This window comes from Salmo trutta, chromosome 33, assembly GCF_901001165.1.
Source record: "Salmo trutta chromosome 33, fSalTru1.1, whole genome shotgun sequence".
NCBI lineage: Eukaryota > Metazoa > Chordata > Actinopteri > Salmoniformes > Salmonidae > Salmo > Salmo trutta.
In genome coordinates this window covers 5,205,878-5,228,219 of record NC_042989.1, presented here as the reverse complement: position 1 = coordinate 5,228,219, position 22,342 = coordinate 5,205,878, and the positions used below count along the sequence as shown (strand labels likewise).

At 41.3% G+C, this 22,342-nt stretch overlaps 1 protein-coding gene across 1 annotated transcript; it reads left to right on the top strand.

The window, feature by feature from the left end:
- The first annotated feature begins 1,393 nt into the window (after nt 1–1,393).
- On the top strand, nt 1,394–16,187 carry tmem229b (transmembrane protein 229B). Its single transcript, XM_029729579.1, has 2 exons — nt 1,394–1,554; nt 14,088–16,187. The coding sequence occupies exon 2, from the start codon at nt 14,296–14,298 to the stop codon at nt 14,824–14,826; it is 531 nt and encodes a 176-aa protein (XP_029585439.1). The 5' UTR covers nt 1,394–1,554; nt 14,088–14,295; the 3' UTR covers nt 14,827–16,187.
- Nucleotides 16,188–22,342: the final 6,155 nt, after the last annotated feature.

The window sequence follows — 22,342 nt, the reverse complement described above, 5'->3', positions numbered from 1 at the left end:
GATATAGTAGAGGATCGCGGTATTATTTTTGACGATATTATATGGATTCTTTGACTCCCAAGTATGGATTCTATAAGATATGTTTTTGCTAGGGTAGTTGGCTAGCGCTGGTCGGCTGTACCTGTGCCAAAACTCCAGCATTTCTCCTTCTATAGGTTGGCTTCAAACTTTAAGTGGTGAGCCAACATGTTTTCAGCACTTTTATTGTCATGATGGACCAACTTTCTTTTTCTCATGGCATCTTGTATCTCTGCAGCAGACACCGTGAGAAATAAGTTTAGAACATCGAATCGGAATAAAACCGAACTATCGAATCGCAGTACATAGAATCGTGAGCGATAAATCGTGACGCATATAGAATGGCAGTCACCGGAGGCTGGTGAGGGGAGGATGACTCCTAATTACTGCAATGGAGTGAATGGAATGGCATCAAACACGTTTGATACCATATCAATAATCCGTTCCAGCCATTACTGTGAGCCCATCCTCCCCAATTAATGTGCCACCAACCACCCGTGGTGGCACATTAATTAGTATTAGTATTTTGATATCTTATTGTGAGGTCCCTGGCAATTCCCAGTCCTACTATAGGGGTGTATATAGGAACTATATTGAATCTGATCTTTTGACTTCCAATTTATACCATACCACCTCCATATGTGGATCTCAATCCTGATACAAACCCAATCTGCCATATGCGACCTCTGATTGGGCGCCGAGATCTTATTTTTTTACTGTTTTACAACTGCAGAGGTTTGGCCCTGCCCACTTCCTCCAAAAGTGCTTAGAGGTCACACAGGTTCTGTCAATGACAGACAGTTTTAGAGACAAGGCTCTATATCAGGTTCAGGGAATGGGTCAATTTCATTTGTAATGGAAACTGCAACTCCAATTCCTGAGCTGTTTCTACCTGGTCAATGCTTATGGTGACTGTGTGGCTCAGTTGGTAAGAGCGTCGCAATAGAAATACCAAGATAGTGAGTTCAGTTCCTACAGGTATTACATATAACGGTGCTTTAGTTATGCACTCTGTATGTCCTCACTGATTGTCAAGAGAAACTGTCTGGCTGGGGTAGAAAGGCCTGGTTCCTCTTCAGAAGGGCACACTGTAGCAAAGCGTTTAGCTATGGAAGATTGAAACTAAACCTGTTCTTACTGGACAAGTTCAGGTAGCACTGTACCTCTGCGTTTTAAAACGTTTCTCCCTACTGAACACGACCCAGCTCTGAATTCTGCCAGAGCTCAACACAACCTGCCAGAGCTCAATAAAACCCACTACTCACTGAGGTGAAGAAAGAGTTAATGAAAGATGCAAGAACAGCAGGAGTAGGGACCGTTCTGTCTCAGCATGTGCTGCTGCCGCTGTCCAGGCTGATACTGCAGTGAAGGAAAATGTGTCAATTTTCATTGGACAGTAGTCCCCTACGGAATGGTGAATGAGCCTGTAACTGACGATCAGACGATGTCCTGGTTGCGGATGGTAAATCTTCACATTGACCGTTGGTCCTGAGGTGCATTCCCGTGGAATCTACAACCGTGGGCAACAATCTCCCGGTAAGACGTGCGGGTTGATATCATTTTTGTTCCACTTTACTGCCTACTTGAAACAGGACAGGGATTAGACTAGGCTACAGACTATGTTGGCAGAGGAATTCAGTTGATTCAATTCCTTGTTTTTTTACTCTGCTGCCCCACTTGACGCGCTGTCCACGGGGAGAACAATATGAATAGCACATATTTCCCGCGGTTATAACAGTTGAGCGTTTCCCATTATTTGTATGTTTTCCTATAATATTAGCCATTTTTAAGCTCACTGATACATATGCAAAATGTGTAGTATTGGCATAGGCTACCGTAGGATGGCCTAACATAATTGCAGCCCAAGCATCACACGAGCAATCAATATTTGATTTTGGGAGGAGTAGGCAAGGCATAGCCTATGGCATTACTGGGGCTGGCACAATTACCATATAACCGTGTAACCGAAGGTTATGGATGAGAAGTCATGAAAATAAAATAACCCATGAACTAAAAAATGTAAGCATTCGGTTGAGTCCGTACTGCAGTAACATGGACCCCTAACAACGTGATGAAACTTTGTTGCTCCTTAATGAAATGTAGAATGTTCATTCAAAATGATGCTATCTGACATGGCTCATGCAATGGAATGTATTCTTTGTAATGTCAGTTGAGTTGAATCAACAAATCACAGCACATGTTGATGGGTACACTTCCTGCTTTTACTTTCTGCTTTGCTCCAATGGGTACACTCGCAATGGCCGCCAGACGCGGGTCCACTCATTATGCAATCATTGACTTGAATGGGAGTGCCTGTTCTATTTGTTTTATTTACATAGCATTCTGAAAGTATTCAAACCCCTTGACTTTTTCCCCATTTTGTTACGTACAGCCTTTTTCTAAAACACACATCTCTACATAAGGTCCCATAGTTGACTGTGCATGTCAGAGCAAGAACCAAGACATGAGGTCGAAGGACTTGTCCGTAGAGCTCTGAGACAGGATTGTGTTGAGACACAGATCTGGGGAAGGGTACCAAAAAATGTCTGCAGCATTGAAGGTCCCAAAGAACACAGTAGTCTCCATCATTCTTAAATGGAAGAAGTTTGGAACCAAAACTCTTTCTAGAGCTGGCTGCCAGGCCAAACTGAGCAATCGGAGGAGAAGGGCCTTGGTCAAGGAGGTGACCAAGAACCCGATGGTCACTCTGACAGAGCACCAGAGTTCCTCTGTGGAGATGGGAGAACCTTCCAGAAGGACAACCATCTCTGCAGCACTCTACCAATCAGGCCTTTATGGTAGAGTGGCCAGACGGAAGCTGCTCCTCTGTAAAAAGCACAGCCCACTTGGAGTTTGCCTAAAGGACTCTTCAGACCATGAGAAACAACATTCTCTGGTCTGATGAAACCAAGATTGAACTCTTTGGCCTGAATGCCAAGCATCATGTCTGGAGGAAACCTTGCACCATCCCTACGGTGAAGCATGCTGGTGGCAGAATCATGCTGTGGAGATGTTTTTCAGCGGCAGGGACTGGGAGAATAGTCAGGATTGAGGGAAAGATGAACGGACAAAGTACAGAGAGATCCTTGATGAAAATCTCCAGAGTGCTCATGATCTCAGACTGGGGCGAAGGTTCACCTTCCAACAAGACAACGACCCTAAGCACCCTGCAAAGACAATACAGGAGTGGCTTCCGGACGAGTCGCTGAATGTCCTTGAGCGGCCCAGCCAGAGCCCGGACTTGAACCCGATCTAACATCTCTGGAGAGACCTGAAAATAGCTGAACAGCGACTCTCCCCATCCAACCTGACAGAAATTGACAGGATCTGCAGAGAAGAATGGGGGAAACTTCCCAAATACAGGTGTACTAAGCTTGTAGCGTCACACCCAAGAAGACTCGAGGCTGTAATCGCTACCAAAGGTGCTTCAATAAAGTACTGAGTAAAGGGTCTGAATACTTATGTAAATATAATATTCCAGTTTTAAATGTTTTATACATTTGCAAAAATGTACAAAAACCTGTTTTTGCTTTGTCATTATGGGGTATTGTGTGTAGATTGATGAGGGGAAAAAACAATACAATCCATTTTAGAATAGGTCTGTAACGTAACAAAATGTGGAAAAAGTCAAGGCGTCTGAATCCTTCCCGAATGCACGGTATATGGCGGCAGATGCAGTCAGGAGTGGAGGAGAGGAGATAATATGCCACAAAATCAAATAAAAAGGATTATTACTGGCCAATTACTGTCATCCAAAATTCCATGACCGTCACAGTCCTATATGGCATCAACATTTCTCCCACTATCAGTGGGGTTGCCGCAGTGAGGTTATTTGAGGTTGTCACAGTTTCAAAAGTGAGAGAGCGGGGCATCCCCAAAATTAGTATCTCTTTGGGGCAGCCGGCACAGTGATTCTGCGGTAACAGTAACTCCTCTCTTGGGCCTGCACAAGGAGTCGCGGCCAACCTGCAATCCTTATTTACACATCCTGTTCCCTGTGTATTTTGATAAAGGGCAATAAGTATTCACTCCAGATATGCACATATGAATTTACTAAAGAGTTAACAAAATCTTAAAGTCTTTTCCTCTCAATTTGAGCATCCAGATTCCTAATCCCAGGGACATGACAAAGATGTTGGGATTAACTCCACATCCCAGGGTCTTTCATTAAAATTGAGGGAATTAAAGAAAGACCACAGATGTACTTTTCTGTAAATCATTTAATTACAGTTTTAGCTTGGATACAGACAACACAGTAGGCCTACCATGTAATGAGAAAAACCCATCCACATTTTTGCATCTACCTTTGGAAACTTCTTAATGCTTTTTGATGAACCTCTACCGGTTCGGTGTCCCTCCCGCGGGACGGTTGAGCTAACGTAGGCTAATGTGATCAGCATGAGGTTGTAAGTAACAAAACGTTTCCCAGGACAGACATATCTGATATAGATTAACAAGAATTCAATCTTTCTGCCTATCTGCACTGTCCAATTTACAGTAGCTATTACAGTGAATGAATATCATGCTATTGTTTGAGGAGAGTGCACAGTTATGAATTTGAAAATGTATTAATAAACCAATTAGCCACATTTGGGCAGTCTTGACACAACATTTTGAACATATATGCAATGGTTCATTGGATCAGTCTAAAACTTTGCACAGACACTGCTGCCATCTAGTGGCCAAAATCTAAATCGCGCCTGGGCTGGAATAATACATTATGGCCTTTTTCTCTTGCGTTTCAAACGCATGTTTTTTTCTTTGTATTATCTTTTACCAGATCTAATGTGTTATATTCTCCTACATTCATTTCACATTTCCACAAATTTCAAAGTGTTTCCTTTCAAATGGTATCAAGAATATGCATATCCTTGCTTCAGGTCCTGAGCTACAGGCAGTTAGATTTGGGTATGTCATTTTAGGCGAAAATTGAAAAAAAGGGTTTGCTCAGTCAGTCCAATACTAACCCACAGGGACAATGGGGAAATTCTGACCCGAGTTAAGCATGTGTAAATGGAATGTAATTCCCTTTTTATGCACTTTTCTCTCTATGTGTATTCTGATGACCTTGAACTTAAGCATGGGAATAGCATGCTATGCACCCGCTATTCGTTTGGGGTGGAGATCAAAGAAATGAAGGTGTGGCAGAGGTGTGTCTACAGATACAGCATATTCAGATCTTGACTTAATTCCTTCCTGATTCCACCACCTTTACACGCGATGAAACAATTCATTAGGTTAAGAAACCTGTCGGTTCCAAGTGGAACAACATCTAGGCCTACTTAATTTTTTTCTGACAGATTAAACACCATTGTCCATGCACTGTAATTTACAAATTGATAAGAGCTATTGATAAGAGCTAGGTAAATGAGTAAACCGTTTGAATAAGGGAATTGTAAATATAAATGACAATTGTTGTAGATCTATCTGACCTTTTATGATCGCTGGAGACAAATGTGAAACCAGTCATATGGCATAAAACTGAAGCATATCAACATATCACCTTTTTCACAGTTAAGTTTATGAAATGCTGGCTTTATAACCTTGCAGAGATTACATTTGGAGACCCAAGCTATAGGCTTCTGTAGCCATGCGCAAATGACAGTATTGCTCCAAACCTACCGAGTTGATTTGTGATTTGTAGAATGTTTTAATTATACTGTATGCCTGGACTTTTCACTGTATTTTTAAACATTTGTATCATGTTAAAGATGCACTTTGCAGAAATCGCTCTGCCACTTCCTGGTTGCAAAAATTTGAATAGTTTGCTTAATTTCAGTTTATGTGACAAAACAAGCAAGTATAGGGTAGAGAATCATTGTACCATCTAAACCGATATATTTTCCATAACAAAATATAATATTTTCAGCTGTTTGAAGCTGGTGTACAAAACCGAAAGTAAAAGACGCAAAAACGAAACTTAAGAAGGGGGAGCATAGAAATAGCGCACATAGAACAGATATAGCTTCTTAGACTTGCTTTCGATGAGTGACAGATCTATAACACACATTTCTATGTGCATTTGGGTGGGTTGCCCAAAAAGTTACATATTACAGCTTTAAATATTAGCCACTATTGTAGGCCTACTTAATCAGTTATTTCCACTTTAGTGTTAGTTTCCTTACATTTTGCATCATTACATTACATTGTTGGTTTACCTTTCTTTCCTCTGTCAACTTTGTGCGGTTGTTCCTGAGGATCCCTAGCAATAGTAGGTCCTAGTTGTGCAATCATTTAGGACAGGTAGCATATTTGAGTCATTATCGGAACGCAGACCATACGTAGCAGTTTAAACCTTTAAACCTGCCTACTGGAGCGTTATATGAGCGTTTTAATCCCTCACGGAATTTTTCTCTCTCTGTTCCATCAGCATCACCCGGTTCTTTTTATATAATCCACCCAGCAAATTTCTCTCAGTGGATGACTCTCACAGTCAGACTGACCTGATCACTGTTTCATTCCTTCTGCGTCACATTTCTATTGGTGCGTAGTAGTATGTATTAGAGCTGTATGAAACAGATATTAGTGCTATTTATGGGCTGTTCTTACATCCTCTTAGACCATTGTACAGAAGCAGGTAGGGGTCCCAGGTGGCAGAGGGACTGAGAGTGGAGGCAGTGCCAAGACCCAGTAGGCAGTCCAGAAGTAATTGCATATGAGCTGTCTTTCCTATTGATCTGGACCTAGAACCCAACACCTCATGCCAGGCAGCACAAAAATAGAATAACAAGAACAGATCATCATGATCAATAAAAAGCAGTGAGAAGTCAGAAAACTGTCCATTGATGCTACGGAGGGAGCAATACCAACACTGACATGGCAGCTGGGAGGTGGGGAGCTAGGAAACGACCAGTGGTGTAAAGTACTTAATTAAGTAAAAATACTTGAAAGTACTACTTAAGTAGTTTTTTGGGGCATCTGTACTTTACTTTACTACATTCCTAAAGAAAATGATGTAGTTTTTGTTCCATACATTTTCCCTGATGTCCAAAGTACTCGTTACATTTTGAGTGCTTCGCAGGACAGGGAAATGGTCTATTCCCACACTTATCAAGAGAACATCCCTGGTCATCCCTACTGCCTCTGATCTAGCAGACTCACTAAACACATGCTGAGTTTGTAAATCATGTCTGAAAGTTGGAGTGTGCTCCTTGCTGTCCGTAAATTAGAAAAACAAGAAAATTGTGCCATCTGGTTTGCTTAATATAAGGAATTTTAAATGATTTATACTTTTACTTTTGATACTTGAGTGTATTTTAACAATTACATTTTACTTTTGATTCTTAACCTGTTGGGGCTAGGGGGCAGTATTTGCACGGCCGGATAAAAAACGTACCCGATTTAAACTGGTTACTACTCTTGCCCAGAAACGAGAATATGCATATAATTAGTAGATTTGGATAGAAAACACTCTAAAGTTTCTAAAACTGTTTGAATGTTCTCTGTGAGTATAACAGAACTCATATGGCAGGCCAAAACCTGAGAAGATTCCATACAGGAAGCGCCCTGTCTGACAATTTGTTCTCCTTCTGTGGCATCTCTATCGAAAATACAGCATCTCTGCTGTAACGTGACATTTTCTAAGGCTTCCATTGGCTCTCAGAAGGCGCCAGAAAGTGTAATGGGGTGTCTGCAGTCTCTGGGTGAAGTACAGCAGCTCTGTTTGTTACTGGTCAGGCTGGGGACACTGACACTGGAGATGCGCAGTCACGAGAAATCGCCATGTTTTTCTTTCAGCCTTTGAATGAGTACAACGTCGCCCGGTTGGAATATTATCGCTATTTTACGAGAAAAATTGCGTAAAAATTGATTTTAAACAGCGTTTGACATGCTTCGAAGTACGGTAATGAAAATATTTTGAATTTTTTTTGTCACGAAATGTGCTCGCGCTTCACCCTTCGGATACTGACCTGAACGCACGAACAAAACGGAGCTATTTGAATATAACTATGGATTATTTGGAACCAAAACAACATTTGTTGTTGAAGTAGAAGTCCTGGGAGTGCATACTAAATCTGAGTTTGGTGAGGGCCAAACTTGGTGGGTGTCAAATTAGCTAGCCGTGATGGCCGGGCTATCTACTCAGAATATTGCAAAATGTGCTTTCGCCGAAAAGCTATTTTAAAATCTGACACCGCGATTGCATAAAGGAGTTCTGTATCTATAATTCTTAAAATAATTGTTATGTATCTTGTGAACGTTTATCGTGAGTAATTTAGTAAATTCACCAGAAGTTTCGGTGGGTAGGCGAGTTCTGAACATCACATGCTAATGTAAAAAGCTGGTTTTTGATATAAATATGAACTTGATTGAACAAAACATGCATGTATTGTATAACATAATGCCCTAGGAGTGTCATCTGATGAAGATCATCAAAGGTTAGTGCTGCATTTAGCTGTGGTTTTGGTTTTTGTGACATATATGCTTGCTTTGAAAATGGCTGTGTGATTATTTTTGGCAGGGTACTCTCCTGACAATCTAATGTTTTGCTTTCGCTGTGAAATCGGATAACGTGGTTGGATTAATGAGAGTCTTATCTTTCAAATGGTGTAAAATAGTCATATGTTTGAGAAATTGAAGTTATAGCGTCCCACCTTGCCCAGGGAGGTTAAGAATATTTTAAACCAAATACTTTTAGACTTTTAATCAAATAGGATTATACTGGGTGACTTTTACTTGAGTCATTTTCTATAAAGGTATCATTACTTTTACTCAAGTATGACAATTTGGTACTTTTTCTACCACTGGAGAGGACCTACAACAAAGCAACATCATAATCATCATCAACAACAACAACAGTTTCAGGTCACTACTTGCCTTGCACACTACAGTGCCTTGCAAAAGTATTCATCTCCTTTGGCATTTTTCCTATTTGTTGCATTACAACCTGGAATTTAAATAGATTTTTATTTGGATTTCATGTAATGGACATACACAAAATAGTCCAAATTGGTGAAATGGAAAAAAATTACTTGTCTCAAAAAATAAAATAAAAAATAAAATGGAAAAGTGGTGCGTGCATATGTCTTCACCCCCTTTGCTATGAAGCCCCTAAATAAGATCTGGTGCAACCAATTACCTTCAGAAGTCACATAATTAGTTAGATTGCACACAGGAGGACTTTATTTAAGTGTCACATGATCTGTCACATGATCTCAGTATATATACACCTGTTCTGAAAGGCCCCAGAGTCTGCAACACCACTAAGCAAGGCACACCACCAAGCAAGCAGCACCATGAAGACCAAGAAGCTCTCCAAACAGGTCAGGGACAAAGTTGTGGAGAAGTACAGATCAGGGTTGGGTTATAAAAAAAATATTCAAAACTTTGAACATCCCACGGAGCACTATTAAATCCATTAATAAAAAAATGGAAAGAATATGCCACCACAACAAACCTGCCAAGAGAGGGCCGCCTACCAAGACTCACGGACCAGGCAAGGAGGACATTAATCAGAGAGGCAACAAAGAGACAAAAGATAACACTGAATGAGCTGCAAAGCTTCACAGCGGAGATTGGAGTATCTGTCCATAGGACCACTTTAAGCCGTACACTACACAGAGCTGGGCTTTATGGAAGAGTGGCCAGAAAAAAATAAGCAAACACGTTTGGTGTTTGCCAAAGGGCATGTGGGAGACTCCCCGAACATATGGAAGAAGGTACTCTGGTCAGATGAGACTAAAATTGAGCTTTTTGGCCATCAAGGAAAACGTTATGTCTGGCGCAAACCCAACACTTCGCATCACCCCGAGAACACCATCCCCACAGTGAAGCATGGTGGTGGCAGCATCATGCTGTGGGGATGTTTTTCATCGGTAGGGACTGGGAAACTGGTCAGAATTGAAGGAATGATGGATGGCGGTAAATACAGGGAAATTCTTGAGGAAAACCTGTTTCAGTCTTCCAGAGATTTGAGACTGGGATGTAGGTTTACCTTCCTGCAGGACAATGACCCTAAGCACACGGCTAAAGCAACACTCGAGTGGTTTAAGGGGAAACATTTAAATGTCTTGGAATGGCCTAGTCAAAGCCCAGACCTCAATCCAATTGAGAATCTGTGGTATGACTTAAAGATTTCTGTACACCAGCGGAACCCATCCAACTTGAAGGAGCAGTTTTGCCTTGAAGAATGGGCAAAACTCCCAGTGGCTAGATGTGCCAAGCTTATAGAGACATACCCCAAGAGACTTGCAGCTGTAATTCCTGCAAAGGGTGGCTCTAACAAAGTATTGACTTTGGGGGGTGCCAAGGGGAGTGAATACTTTCGCAAGCCACTGTATGTCAGGCTTTAGCTCTGGGTCAAGCTGGGCTACAGAGGCATGCTAAAGTGTGTTAGGGTGTGGGTCAGGTGACACTGTGGTGGTAGGGACGTTATGAATGTTTTAGAGGCAGCAGGGGTGAGGCAGAGTGGAAGGGGGGCTATAGGGTGAGAGAGGGTGTGGGTAGAGGAGGGAGGGCATGGGGTGAGAGAGGGAGGGAGTCGGTGGGTGAGCGAGGGAAAGAGAGAGGGGAACTAGAAGGAGCTCAGGGGAATTCAAGGGAGCAGGAGTTAGGATCCAGTGGGGCAAGACAGGGTGAGAGAGAGGGTGAGGGAGAGGGTGAGAGAGAGGGTGAGAGACAGGGTGAGGGAGAGGGTGAGAGACAGGGAGAGGGAGGCAGGAAGAGTGTGAAGGTGAGGAAAACAGGGTTACAGCAGGTCAGTCCAGTCTCCTGGCCCAGTTGTTCCTTGTTAGGAAATCCTCATCAGCCTGGCTCTCTGCCCACTTCGCCAAACCAGCTTCTGCTGTATATGGTCACACTCACAACCTCTCTCTGATAGGATTTAATTGTACTATTGTATTACGGTTGGATGTATAATCTTCAAATCAAATTTTATTTTGTCATATGCACCGACTACAACCTTACAGTGAAATGTTTACTTAAAAGCCCTTATTCAACGATGCTTTAAGAAGTTTTAAGAAAAAAAAGTGAAAAGAAATAAGTAAAAAATAGACAATAAAGTAACAAATAATTAAACAGCAGCAGTAAAATAACAATAGCGAGGCTATCAACAGGGGGTACCGGCACAGAGTCTATGTGCGGGGGCACCGGTTAGTCGAGGTAATTGAGGTAATATGTACATGTAGGTAGAGTTAAAGTGACTATGCAGAGATAATAAACAGAGTAGCAGCAGCGTAAAATAGGGGTCTGGGTAGTCCTTTGATTAGCTGTTCAGGAGTCTTATGGCTTGGGGGTAGAAGCTGTTAAGAAGCCTTTTGGACCTAGACTTGGCTCTCCGGTACCGCTTGCTGTGCGGTAGCAGAGAGAACAGTCCATGACTAGGGTGGCTGGAGTCTTTGTCAATTTTTAGGGCCTTCCTCTGACACTGCTTGGTGTAGAGGTCCTGGATGGCAGGAAGCTTGGCCACAGTGATGTATTGGGCCGTACACACTACCCTCTGTAGTGCCTTGCGGTCAGAGGTCAAGCAGTTGCCGTACCAGGCAGTGATGCAACCATTCAGGATGCTCTCGATGGTGCAGCTGTAGAATCTTTTGAGGATCTGAGGACCCATGCCAAATCTTTTTAGTCTCCTGAGGGGGAATAGGTTTTGTTGTGCCCTCGTCACGACTGTCTTGGTGTGCTTGGACCATGTTAGTTTGTTGGTGATGTGGACACCAAGGAACTTGAAGCTCTCAACCTGCTCCACTGCAGCCCCGTCGATGAAAATGGGGGCGTGCTCGGTCCTCCTTTTCCTGTAGTCCACAATCATCCCCTTTTGATGATTGTGAACTACAATCTTGACTATTATGAAACAATTGTCTCCTTTTACTTACTAATATTTACAGAACTATATATATATATATATATATATATATATACACTGAGTATGCCAAACATTAGGAACACCTTCCTAATATCAGGACAGCCTCAATTCATTTTGTCATGGACTCTACAAGGTGCCGAAGGCGTTCCACAGGGATGCTGGCCTATGTTAACTCTAATGCTTCCCACAGATGTGTCAAATTGGCTGGATGTCCTTTGGGTGGTGGACCATTCTTGATACACACAGGAAACTGTTGAGTGTGAAAAACCCAGCAGCGTTGCAATTCTCGACACAAGCCAGTGCGCCTGTCACCTACTACCAGCAATCATAAAGGTACTTAAATCAAAAAGGGATCATAGCTTTGACCTGGATTCACCTGGTCAGTCTATGTCATGGAAAGAACAGATGTTCTTGATGTTTTGTACATTTGACATTTTAGTCATTTAGCAGACGCTCTTATCCAGAGCGACTTACAGTAGTGAATGCATACATTCACTGTACACTCAGTGTTTATTTTTTGTAACTGTTAGCTCTGAAAGTTTTTGACTTCTGGTTCCATTTTCCGATGTCAGTAGACCTATGCAGTGGTCTCAATCAGATTCAGACATACTGTAAATACTATAGAATCGTTCTATACTTTAGGCTTTCTGTCAAACCAATGGGGCCTGGGGAAGAGGTTATATACTATGACAGAGTGGTTGAGAGATGGCATTCCTGCTAGAGCCTCCTGACACTTGATACCAGTGGTGCTTACTGCCTTGCACCCGTTATTTATATAGTCTTTGGTCTGACCTGGGGATTTACACTACAGAAAGCAAGGACACATGATGCACACAGATCATGGGGGGCTATTCTAAAGCTCTCTACATGTGATAGCATTGTGTTAGTCTGATATCACTTGTGATGTAATGGCATTGTGTGGCTGATACAGCATTATGATTGCTGAGGAGTGAAGTTTTCCCTAGTTACAGATCCACGACAAATCCTAACCTTAACCACTAGTGGGGGAAATGCGAAACTGACCCAAGATCAGGCTCTAGAGGCCACTTCAACCTACTCCTTTATGATCAGTCGTTGATTCTCACGGGTTCTAATATTGCAAACTGACATGGAAAGAAATGCAAGCTGACGTTAATTCAAATGTCAAGTGGTCAGTTTAAGACTTTGTACCAGCAGCCAAAAATGTTGGAAGGGATATCTGAGAGGCCTCAAGTCATCTGAAGGTTAATCTTTAGCAGTCTGTGTAGTTTCCATATACTCCTAGAAAAAAGGGTTCCAAAACAGTTATTTGCAGAGGGATAGGGTTCTGTTTTGATCAGAAGATCCCTTTTTGGAAGGTAAAGTGTTCTACCTAGAACCTTTAACATCCTGAGAACCGTTTTTGGAAGAAAAGGTTCTTTGATGATTCTTTAGAAGGCAAGAAGGGTTCTACATAGAAACATATATAATATTTCCCAGCATGCTCTATTGCAGGGAGATTTTCAGAATTGTTTCTTTTACTATAATATCAGTATTTTTGCATGTACATTGATGGTTGATACATTTGTATGCTACACAAAGATAAATAACACAGTTTTCTAAACTAATCCAATCGGTTGGATTTATTGCACCCGTTACTGAGGTGTTCCAGTTTAAATTATTGGGTTAGTCTCAGTATTCAATCTTCCTTACTCTGGCAGCCATTCGGAGTGCAGGTTGCGGTTGATTTAACAATTCCACTTGTTGGATATCCCAATTCTGTCTGTGTTCTGATAGGAATTACACATCCCTTTACAAGCCAGCAGGCTTAGGGTATAAATAGGCCCTAAAAAAAAGGCCATATGATATATGTAATTTATTGTCATAAATAATAACATTTAAAGGCTAATAAGGCTGGTGGAACCGTTCATAGAGGGTTCTAGGAAGAACCGTCCAAAGATTAAAGGGTTCTCGGTAGAACCCTTCATAGATGGTTCTAGGCAGAAGCCTTCATAGAGGGTTCTAGGTAGAACTATGTACAGGTTGTTCTTTGAAGAACCCTATACAGAGTGCTCTAGATAGAACCCTATGCAAAGGGTTCCCCTATAGGGACAAACCAAAGACGCCTGTATGGTTCTACTTAGCAACTTTTTATTTTCTAAGAGTGTAGCATTGCCCTTATGAAACACTTTCCTTTGCCCCACATGCATAAGGTAGGCATTTGAGGTAGCAGAGGTACTCCAGCTGTCTATCTCGTTCTATAACACTAAACTGACTAACTCACTTTTCTCTCCTTTCTCCCTTACAGACCTACGTTTCTCCTCCACTAGATAAAGAGCAAGGGGCGGTCACCATGGTGTAACGGGTGTCGGTGAACTAGACCTACAGTATGGCACGCCAAACCAACCATTAGACCAAGAGGAAATCCTTGTGGTCTGAGGGCGACATTTGGGCTTACAACTCTTAGGCAGGACTTCCTTATCACGAGGGCGTAATTCCAAATCGCATCCACCGCAATGGCAACCCCGGCACCCTCACCGGTGCCTCTGACGGTCCTGTCTCGCTGGTACCTGTACGCCATCCACGGCTACTTCTGCGAGGTCATGTTCACCGCCGCCTGGGAGTTCGTGGTCAACCGCAACTGGAAGTTCCCTGGTGTGACCAGTGTATGGGCTCTGCTAATCTACGGGACCTGCATCCTCATCGTGGAGCACATGTACCTGGCCCTCCGAGCTCTCCGCTGCCCCGTGCTGCTGCGATGCCTCATCTATACCCTATGGACGTACATCTGGGAGTTCGGTACAGGGCTGTTGTTGACCCAGTTCGATGCCTGTCCCTGGGATTATTCCCATTTTCAGTATAACTTTATGGGGTTGATCACAGCGGAGTACGCCCTGCCCTGGTTCTGTGCATCTTTCATGACGGAGCGACTGGTTATACGCAACACGCTGCGTTTACGGATGGACAGGGACAGGGTGGAAGGGGACCAGTCGGATGCAGGCGGGGGAGGACGAAGAGGAGCCAACTGCTCTCTTAAATTGGACTGATCAAAGAACAAGGGCATTTCCTAATTTGGGAAAAGTCCATCCTCCACCCTCGCACCTCTGCCCTCTCTCTTCTGTGACCTGGAAACCGATAAGTGGTCTAGTGGTCGAGGAGAGTGTCAATTTGTTAGTAGAAAAATGGAAGACAGTCCTCCCCTCCTCGGTAGCCTCCTTTTGGCAAGGAAGCACAAGTGTATCATACCTGAGTCCTTTGCGGAAGAGTTTTGAAATCTGCCATACCCGCTTTGAATCAGCAATTTTTTTCTCAAAGGAGAAAATCATGCAAACATTTAAAAACGATATGCTACTTATCCATTTATCTACAAAATGTCTTGCACGACTGGCTACATTTGTTTTGATCACTTTATAAATTTATTTGGGGATTCCACCCTTCAAAAGTAATTTGCTTGATGACTCATGATGGGAGAAGGAGAGTCTCATTTCATATAAGCGCATTTTCATCCACATTCCCTCTCCTCACCACCTCTCCACGATTACCTTTGACCTTTTTCAAAAGGAGGCCAGAGAGGACGGAGGAGAGAGGACACAGGAGTTGAGCATGTCCAATTGAGAAAAGGCCACTGAATCTGAATCACTCTGGAATCCCACTCAAGCACTAAAACATTGTATTAAATACATAGGTACTGTATATCTGTATAGCTTCAAAAGCAATCTGAATAAGGTGCTATATGCAATATGTTCATAATTCATTGTCATGGAGAATGATTTTCTACCGTTAGTGATACCCCACAATATTTGGAAATGCATGAGGGAGGTGTTTACCCCAAAAGTTCTATATGCACTGTAGTCTGTTTACTCATAAGCTATTTGCCTATTGAGAAATTAGATCTCAGGTAACTTACTCAATGAATTGTGTGCTATTTCTACTGTATATCTGTTCTTCCAAATGAAAGACAAATCCCAAATCAGGATTTCTGATTTTCATGTGATGTAATCATTCACTATTAGCCAAGGATGTTGTCACCACACTGAAAGAGCTGCTGCTGCCTTGTGGACTTGAGATGATACTGCATCTGAAAGCTTAATCTGAAGTCTCAAAAATAGGACTATAGGAGCTGTATTCCTCCCAGATATATCTTTGGTTTTTCCCTATAATGGCCCTTGCTTTATTGCCTCTGGTACTGTTTTGATGATGCAAAATAATGTGTATCTCAAACCACAAAGTGGATTCAAAAGAAATACATTAAAGGCCCATTGCAGCTGTTTTTATCTCAATATCAAATAATTTCTGTGTAACAATGAAGTACCTTACTGTGATCGCTTTGAATGAAAATGGTCAAAAAGAAACAAAACAAGCTTCTTAGTGAAGGAGTAAAGAGTAATTTCTCAAGCGAGAATTTAGCTAGGACTGTCTGGGAGTGGTCTGAGTGGGGAGGGGAAAACTGAAAACTAGTTGTTCTTATTGGTTTATTAACTAATTTACCACCTGGTGATGTCACGTTGGAGGGCCAAAACTCTATCACACCAAAACAGACAAAAACTTCAGCCAGTCTTTTCAAACATATCTTACACTAAAAGGGCATTATCATAATTTTCACATTTTCACAGTATTATTCCAGTCTCGTAGTGTGAAAATATATATAAAACACAGGATATCACATTTTTGACTGTATTGGGCCTTTAAGCAATGATTATATGAATCCTTGAGTCAACATAGAAGTCTATAGTTTGACTACCGTCTACCAGTATATAACTTTGTGCAGATAATGTCTTTATTCAAAAATGCACTGCGTTGATGATTCAGTTGAAGTGTTTATTTCCAAAACGCTATATCCACCAATTTTTTACATGTGTTTTTTCATCAGAAATGATTGCTTATGGGTACCTTCATGTGTGTGTAAAATATTACTGTTCTCAAATGTTTTTATTCATAGATATGTGTATGACTTTTTTGTTTTGTCGCAAAAGTATACTGTGAGTTATATGTTAATATTGAGTTGCACCCCCTTTTCCCCTCAGAACAGCCTCAATTATTTGGGGTATGGACTCTACAAGGTGTCGAAAGCGTTCCACAGGGATGTTGACTCCAATGCTTCCCACAGTTGTGTCAAGTTGGCTGGATGTCCTTTGGGTGGCAGACCGTTCTTGATACACACGGGAAACTGTTGAGAGTGAAAAACCCAGCAGCGTTGCAGTTCTTGACACACTCAAACCGGTGCGCCTGGCACCTTCTACTGTACCATACCCCATTCAAAGGCACTTAAATCTTTTGTCTTGCCCATTCACCCTTTGAATGGCACACATACACAATCCATTTCTCAATTGTCTCAAGGCTTTAAAATAATTCTTTAACCCGTCTCCTCCCCTTCATCGACACTGATTGAAGTGGATTTTACAGCTGACGTAACAGGGATCATAGCTTTCACCTGGATTCTCCTGGTCAGTCAATCTCATGTTCCCTATGATGTCTACACTCAATGGAATGTTTGTTTCCTGTATTTTTGATTATGATATGTGGTTGTCTCATCAAGCTATCTTAAGATGAATGCACTTAGTACAAGTCCATCTGCTAAATGACTAAAATGTCAAATGTCTTATTACTGTATCGAATCATTTTAAACAACTTTTGTTTAGATACACTGCATTCGGAAAGTGTTCAGACCCCTTGACTTTTTCCACATTTTGTTACGTTACAGCCTTATTCTAAAATTGATTAAATCGTTTTCCCCTCATCAATCTACATACACTACCCTATAATGACAAGGCAAATACAGGTTGCTAGAACTTTTTTCTATTTTATACAAAATTAAAAACTGAAATATCACATTTACATAAGTGTTCAGACCTTTTACTCAGTACTTTGTTGAAGCACCTTTGGCAGCGATTACAGCACCAAGTCTTCTTGGGTATGACGCTACAAGCTTGGCACACCTGTATTTGGGGAGTTTCTCCCATTCTTCTCTGCAGATCCTCTCAAGTTCTGTCAGGTTGGATGGGGAGCGTTGCTGCACAGCTACAGTTGAAGTCGGAAGTTTACATACACTTTCCCTGGAGTCATTAAAACTCATTTTTCAGCCACTCCAGAAATTTCTTGGTAACAAACTATAGTTTTGGCAAGTCGGTTAGGACATCTACTTTGTGCATGACACAAGTCATTTTTGCAACAATTGTTTACAGGCAGATTATTTCACTTATAATTCACTGTATCACAAGTTTACATGCACGAAGTTGACTGTGCCTTTAAACAGCTTGGAAAATTCCAGAACATTTGAGTCAATTGGAGGTGTACTTGTGGATGTATTTCAAGGCCTACCTTCAAACTCAGTGCCTCTTTGCTTTGACATCATGGGAAAATCAAAATAACTCAGCCAAGACCTCAGAAAAAAATTGTAGACCTCCACAAGTCTGGTTCATCATTGGGAGCAATTTCCAAACGCCCGACGGTACCACGTTCATCTGTACAAACAATAGTACGCAAGTGTAAACACCATGGGACCACGCAGCCGTCATACCGCTCAGGAAGGAGACGCGTTCTGTCTCCTAGAGATGAACATATTTGGTATGAAAAGTGCAAATCAATCCCAGAACAACAGCAAAGGACCTTGTGAAGATGCTGGAGGAAACAGGTACAAAAGTATCAATTTCCACAGTAAAATGAGTCCTATATCGACATAACCTGAAAAGCCTCTCAGCAAGGAAGAAGCCACTGCTCCAAAACCGCCATAAAAAAGCCAGACTACAGTTTGCAACTGTCCTCTGGTCTGATGAAACAAAAATAGAACTGTTTGGCCATAATGACCATTGTTATGTTTGGAGGAAAAATGGGGAGGCTTGCAAGTCGAGGAACACCATCCCAACCGTGAAGCACGGGGGTGGCAGCATCATGTTGTGGGGGTGCTTTGCTCCAGGAGGGACTGGTGCATGTCACAAAATAGATGGCATCATGAGGCAGGAAAATATGTGGATATATTGAAGCAACATCTCAAGACATCAGTGTGTCTTCCAAATGGACAATGACCCCAAGCATACTTTCGAAGTTGTGTTAAAATGGCTTAAGGACAACAAAATCAAGGTATTGGAGTGGCCATCACAAAGCCCTGACCTCAATCCCATAGAAAATTGGTGGGCAGAACTGAAAAAGCGTGTGCGAGCAAGGAGGCCTACAAACCTGACTCAGTTACACCAGCTCTGTCAGGAGGAATGGGCCAAAATTCACCCAACTTATTGTGGGAAGCTTGTGGAAGGCTACCTGTAACGTTTGACCCAAGTTAAACAATTTAATGGCACTGCTACCAAATACTAATTTAGCGTATGTAAACTTCTGACCCACTGGGAATGTGATGAAATAAATAAAAGCTGAAATAAATCATTCTCTCTACTATTATTCTGACATTTCACATTCTTAAAATAAAGTGGTGATCCTAATTGACTTAAGACAGGGATTTTTTACTAGAATTAAATGTCAGGAATTGTGAAAAACTGAGTTTAAATGTATTTGGCAAAGGTGTATGTAAACTTCCGTAAACTGTATTTTCAGGTCTCTCCAGAGATGTTCGATCGGGTTCAGGTCCGGTCTCTGGCTGGGCCACTCAAAGACATTCAGTGACTTGTCCCGAAGCTACTCCTGCGTTGTCTTGGCTGTGTGCTTAGGGTCATTGTCATTGTCAATTGAATTTACCACAGGTGGACTCTAATCAAGTTGTAGAAACATCTCAAGGACGTTCAATGGAAACAGGATGCGCTTGAGCTCAATTTCGAGTCTTATAGCAAAGGGTTTCAATACTTATGTAAATAAGGTATTTCTGTTTAAAACAAATTAAATGTTCCATTATTTCTAACAACCTGTTTTTCACTTTGTCATTATGGGGTATTGTGTGTAGATTTGATGGAGATTTTTTTTATTTACTCCATTTTAGAATAAGGCTGTAACGTAACAAAATGTGGAAAAAGTCAAGGGGTCTGAATACTTACGTCCAGCTCTGTCATTTGTACATTTCTTTATTAAAAATGTAGTTATTTGTTACATTTGACTTTGTAAAACCTAGCAGTACTACTTATTTCTCTTGAGAGTGAGGCAGATATATATATAGCATTTAGGAACCAAACTTGATTACTTGTCTCTGAAATGAAACCATCAAGTGATAGATTTTAAACAAATAGATGTCTGTCATTGAACAACCCCATGCTATGATTAGACAGTGAAAAAAACACACCAATCTCTTTCATCATTTCTTTAAACAGTAATTGACCAACATTTCTGAAAATACATATATACTGTAGCATTTTGAAATGAATCTTTTCAGTTATAAATGAGAACTTACACGTGTGTGTGTGTGTGTGTGTGTGTGTGTGTGTGTGTGTGTGTGTGTGTGTGTATGTTTGCATGTTTAGTGACGCTGAGAGAGAGGCTGTTTCTGATCTCTCACCACATAAATCTAAGACTCATGCATGTCAGAACGTTATCAGTTGTAAATCTTCCCAAACCAAGTTGTCTATATTCTTGGTTTGATCAGTCTCTGAAATGATTTATTTGTTTTAATTATTGTTTTGTTTTTTACAAATGTTTAGTGAAAACACTGCACTGTATTGTATCATACATTTCAAGTGTGTATTAATTGTGTTTAATTTGTAATAAGTCTTTGGAATAAACTTATTTATTTGATTTAAAAAAGCTGGTTTTGGGACTTAGAAATGACCATTTGGCTGTACAGTAAATGTACATATGCTTAACAAGGGTAGAGAAATCATGAACAATATTGATGCTATATGAAACCGACAGTAGTTAGTAGTCAGACGAAGTCCACTGTGTGTGCAAGCCAGGTAAACACATTAAAACACACAGAGGGTAACGGGGATAAGCCAGACCAGCCATATTTTACATCCCAATACAGAAACCCTAGGCCTACTGCATGTCAGTAGGACAAAGCAGAGGGCAGTGATGATGATGATGCACTTTACTAGTGAGCTACTATTATTTCTCATTTCTCACCCACCTTCCTGTAGTGTTGCAGTGATATTATCCTGTCACATGGTGTCGCTCTCTCACTACAAAATAATGAGATCAGTGGGCCTGTCTTGTCAGAAGATGCCAGTGGAATGCTGGGTTTTGGAGCAGATGGTTGAAAAAAAATCTGTTTTTATTTAAGCCCACTGTGCAAAAGGTATGACGATATTTGCAAATGTATAGTCCAGAAGTTCAGGGCAAAAATGGTTGTAGTTTAAAAAAAAGACCAGACAAAAAAGGATAAGACTTAGGTTACCTTAGCAAAACGCCCAAACACGGCAAGAACTTCAGAAAAACTCATACTAGTCTAATATAGCTCGCCAGCTTGTAGTCCCAAAAAACAGACATTAATTAGCATTTTCTACATCTGGTTTGTTGGGGGAAATGAATGGGGAAACAATAGGGTTTTGGTATATGCGGCGAAAATACAATTTGAGATAATATCAGTCAGTTAACATGATCTTTATGAATTACGAAGCCTTTATGTGATTTATATGCTTGTTTCAATTATATAAATGCTTTCAAACTCACAAAAAGGGATGTTAGCAGATGAAGATTACGTCATAGAACAAAACGTATAAAATCTCCTAAGCCTGTGTGTACCACAGACCTTTTTCTTTCTGCAATTATCCCTACATTTCCTCATAGGGTTTGGCCAACAAGCCATGGCGGAGTTAGCCTCCGTTAGTGTCTACAAAAAGACACGATTACTATTGCACTCTATACATGAGCACAAAAGCAACAGCACATTGTCTACACATGATCCGCCACCCCGAGAGCAAATGGCTTAAATACCCTGAAACCGGAAATGGTCCAGAAAAACCAACGGCAGGTGGATCCAGCACAAATGAAATAAAAAGAACCTCAAAACGAGAAGGGCCGACAATAAACATTTATTTTACATTTACAGCAAGTTATTAGAAACAGTATAATGCATTTGAATGACCAAAAAAATGTCATATTATGTCACTGACACATTTCAGAATCAATTATCCTAAACAATGCTCACATCTTTGCCTGGCACATTTTAGACCGTTCCATTGGTCCTTAAGTGAAACCTCCAGTCACCCGGTGCACCGGGTCTATTGCAAAACAAACCGGCCCATTGCTCCGGCCAAACGCCACGACACACCCACGAACGTTTGTTTCTTTTCTGCAATGAATTAATTCAGGAATTAATGAAATATGTCGAGATTGATAGAGCAGCAGAAGAATTCGGTCTGAGTCGTCAGGCAACGTAGCCTGGGTACCAGTCTCAGTAACATTCCACTCCTTGTGCAATGACTCTATGTATATGAATGGACAAAGCCATCGATCACGTGACACCATTCATTCCTATGTGAAGACTCAATAATGCATTTGAAGCCAAGGAAGTGCAAAATATTACTGTTCTCTGATTTTTTTATTCCTAGGTTTTAAATGTGTATGACAACATGTTTTTGTTGCAAAACTCTACACAGTGAGTGTTCAAAAAAGGAACACCTGTTTTGAAGGTTTTGAAGGGGGACCTTCAGACGAGTCTTGTGAGACCTATGGGCGTCCTAGAGCAAAACA

Excerpts from the sequence above, each read along its gene's own strand:
- tmem229b (XM_029729579.1), top strand. The coding sequence starts at position 14,296 with ATGGCAACCCCGGCACCCTCACCGGTGCCTCTGACGGTCCTGTCTCGC.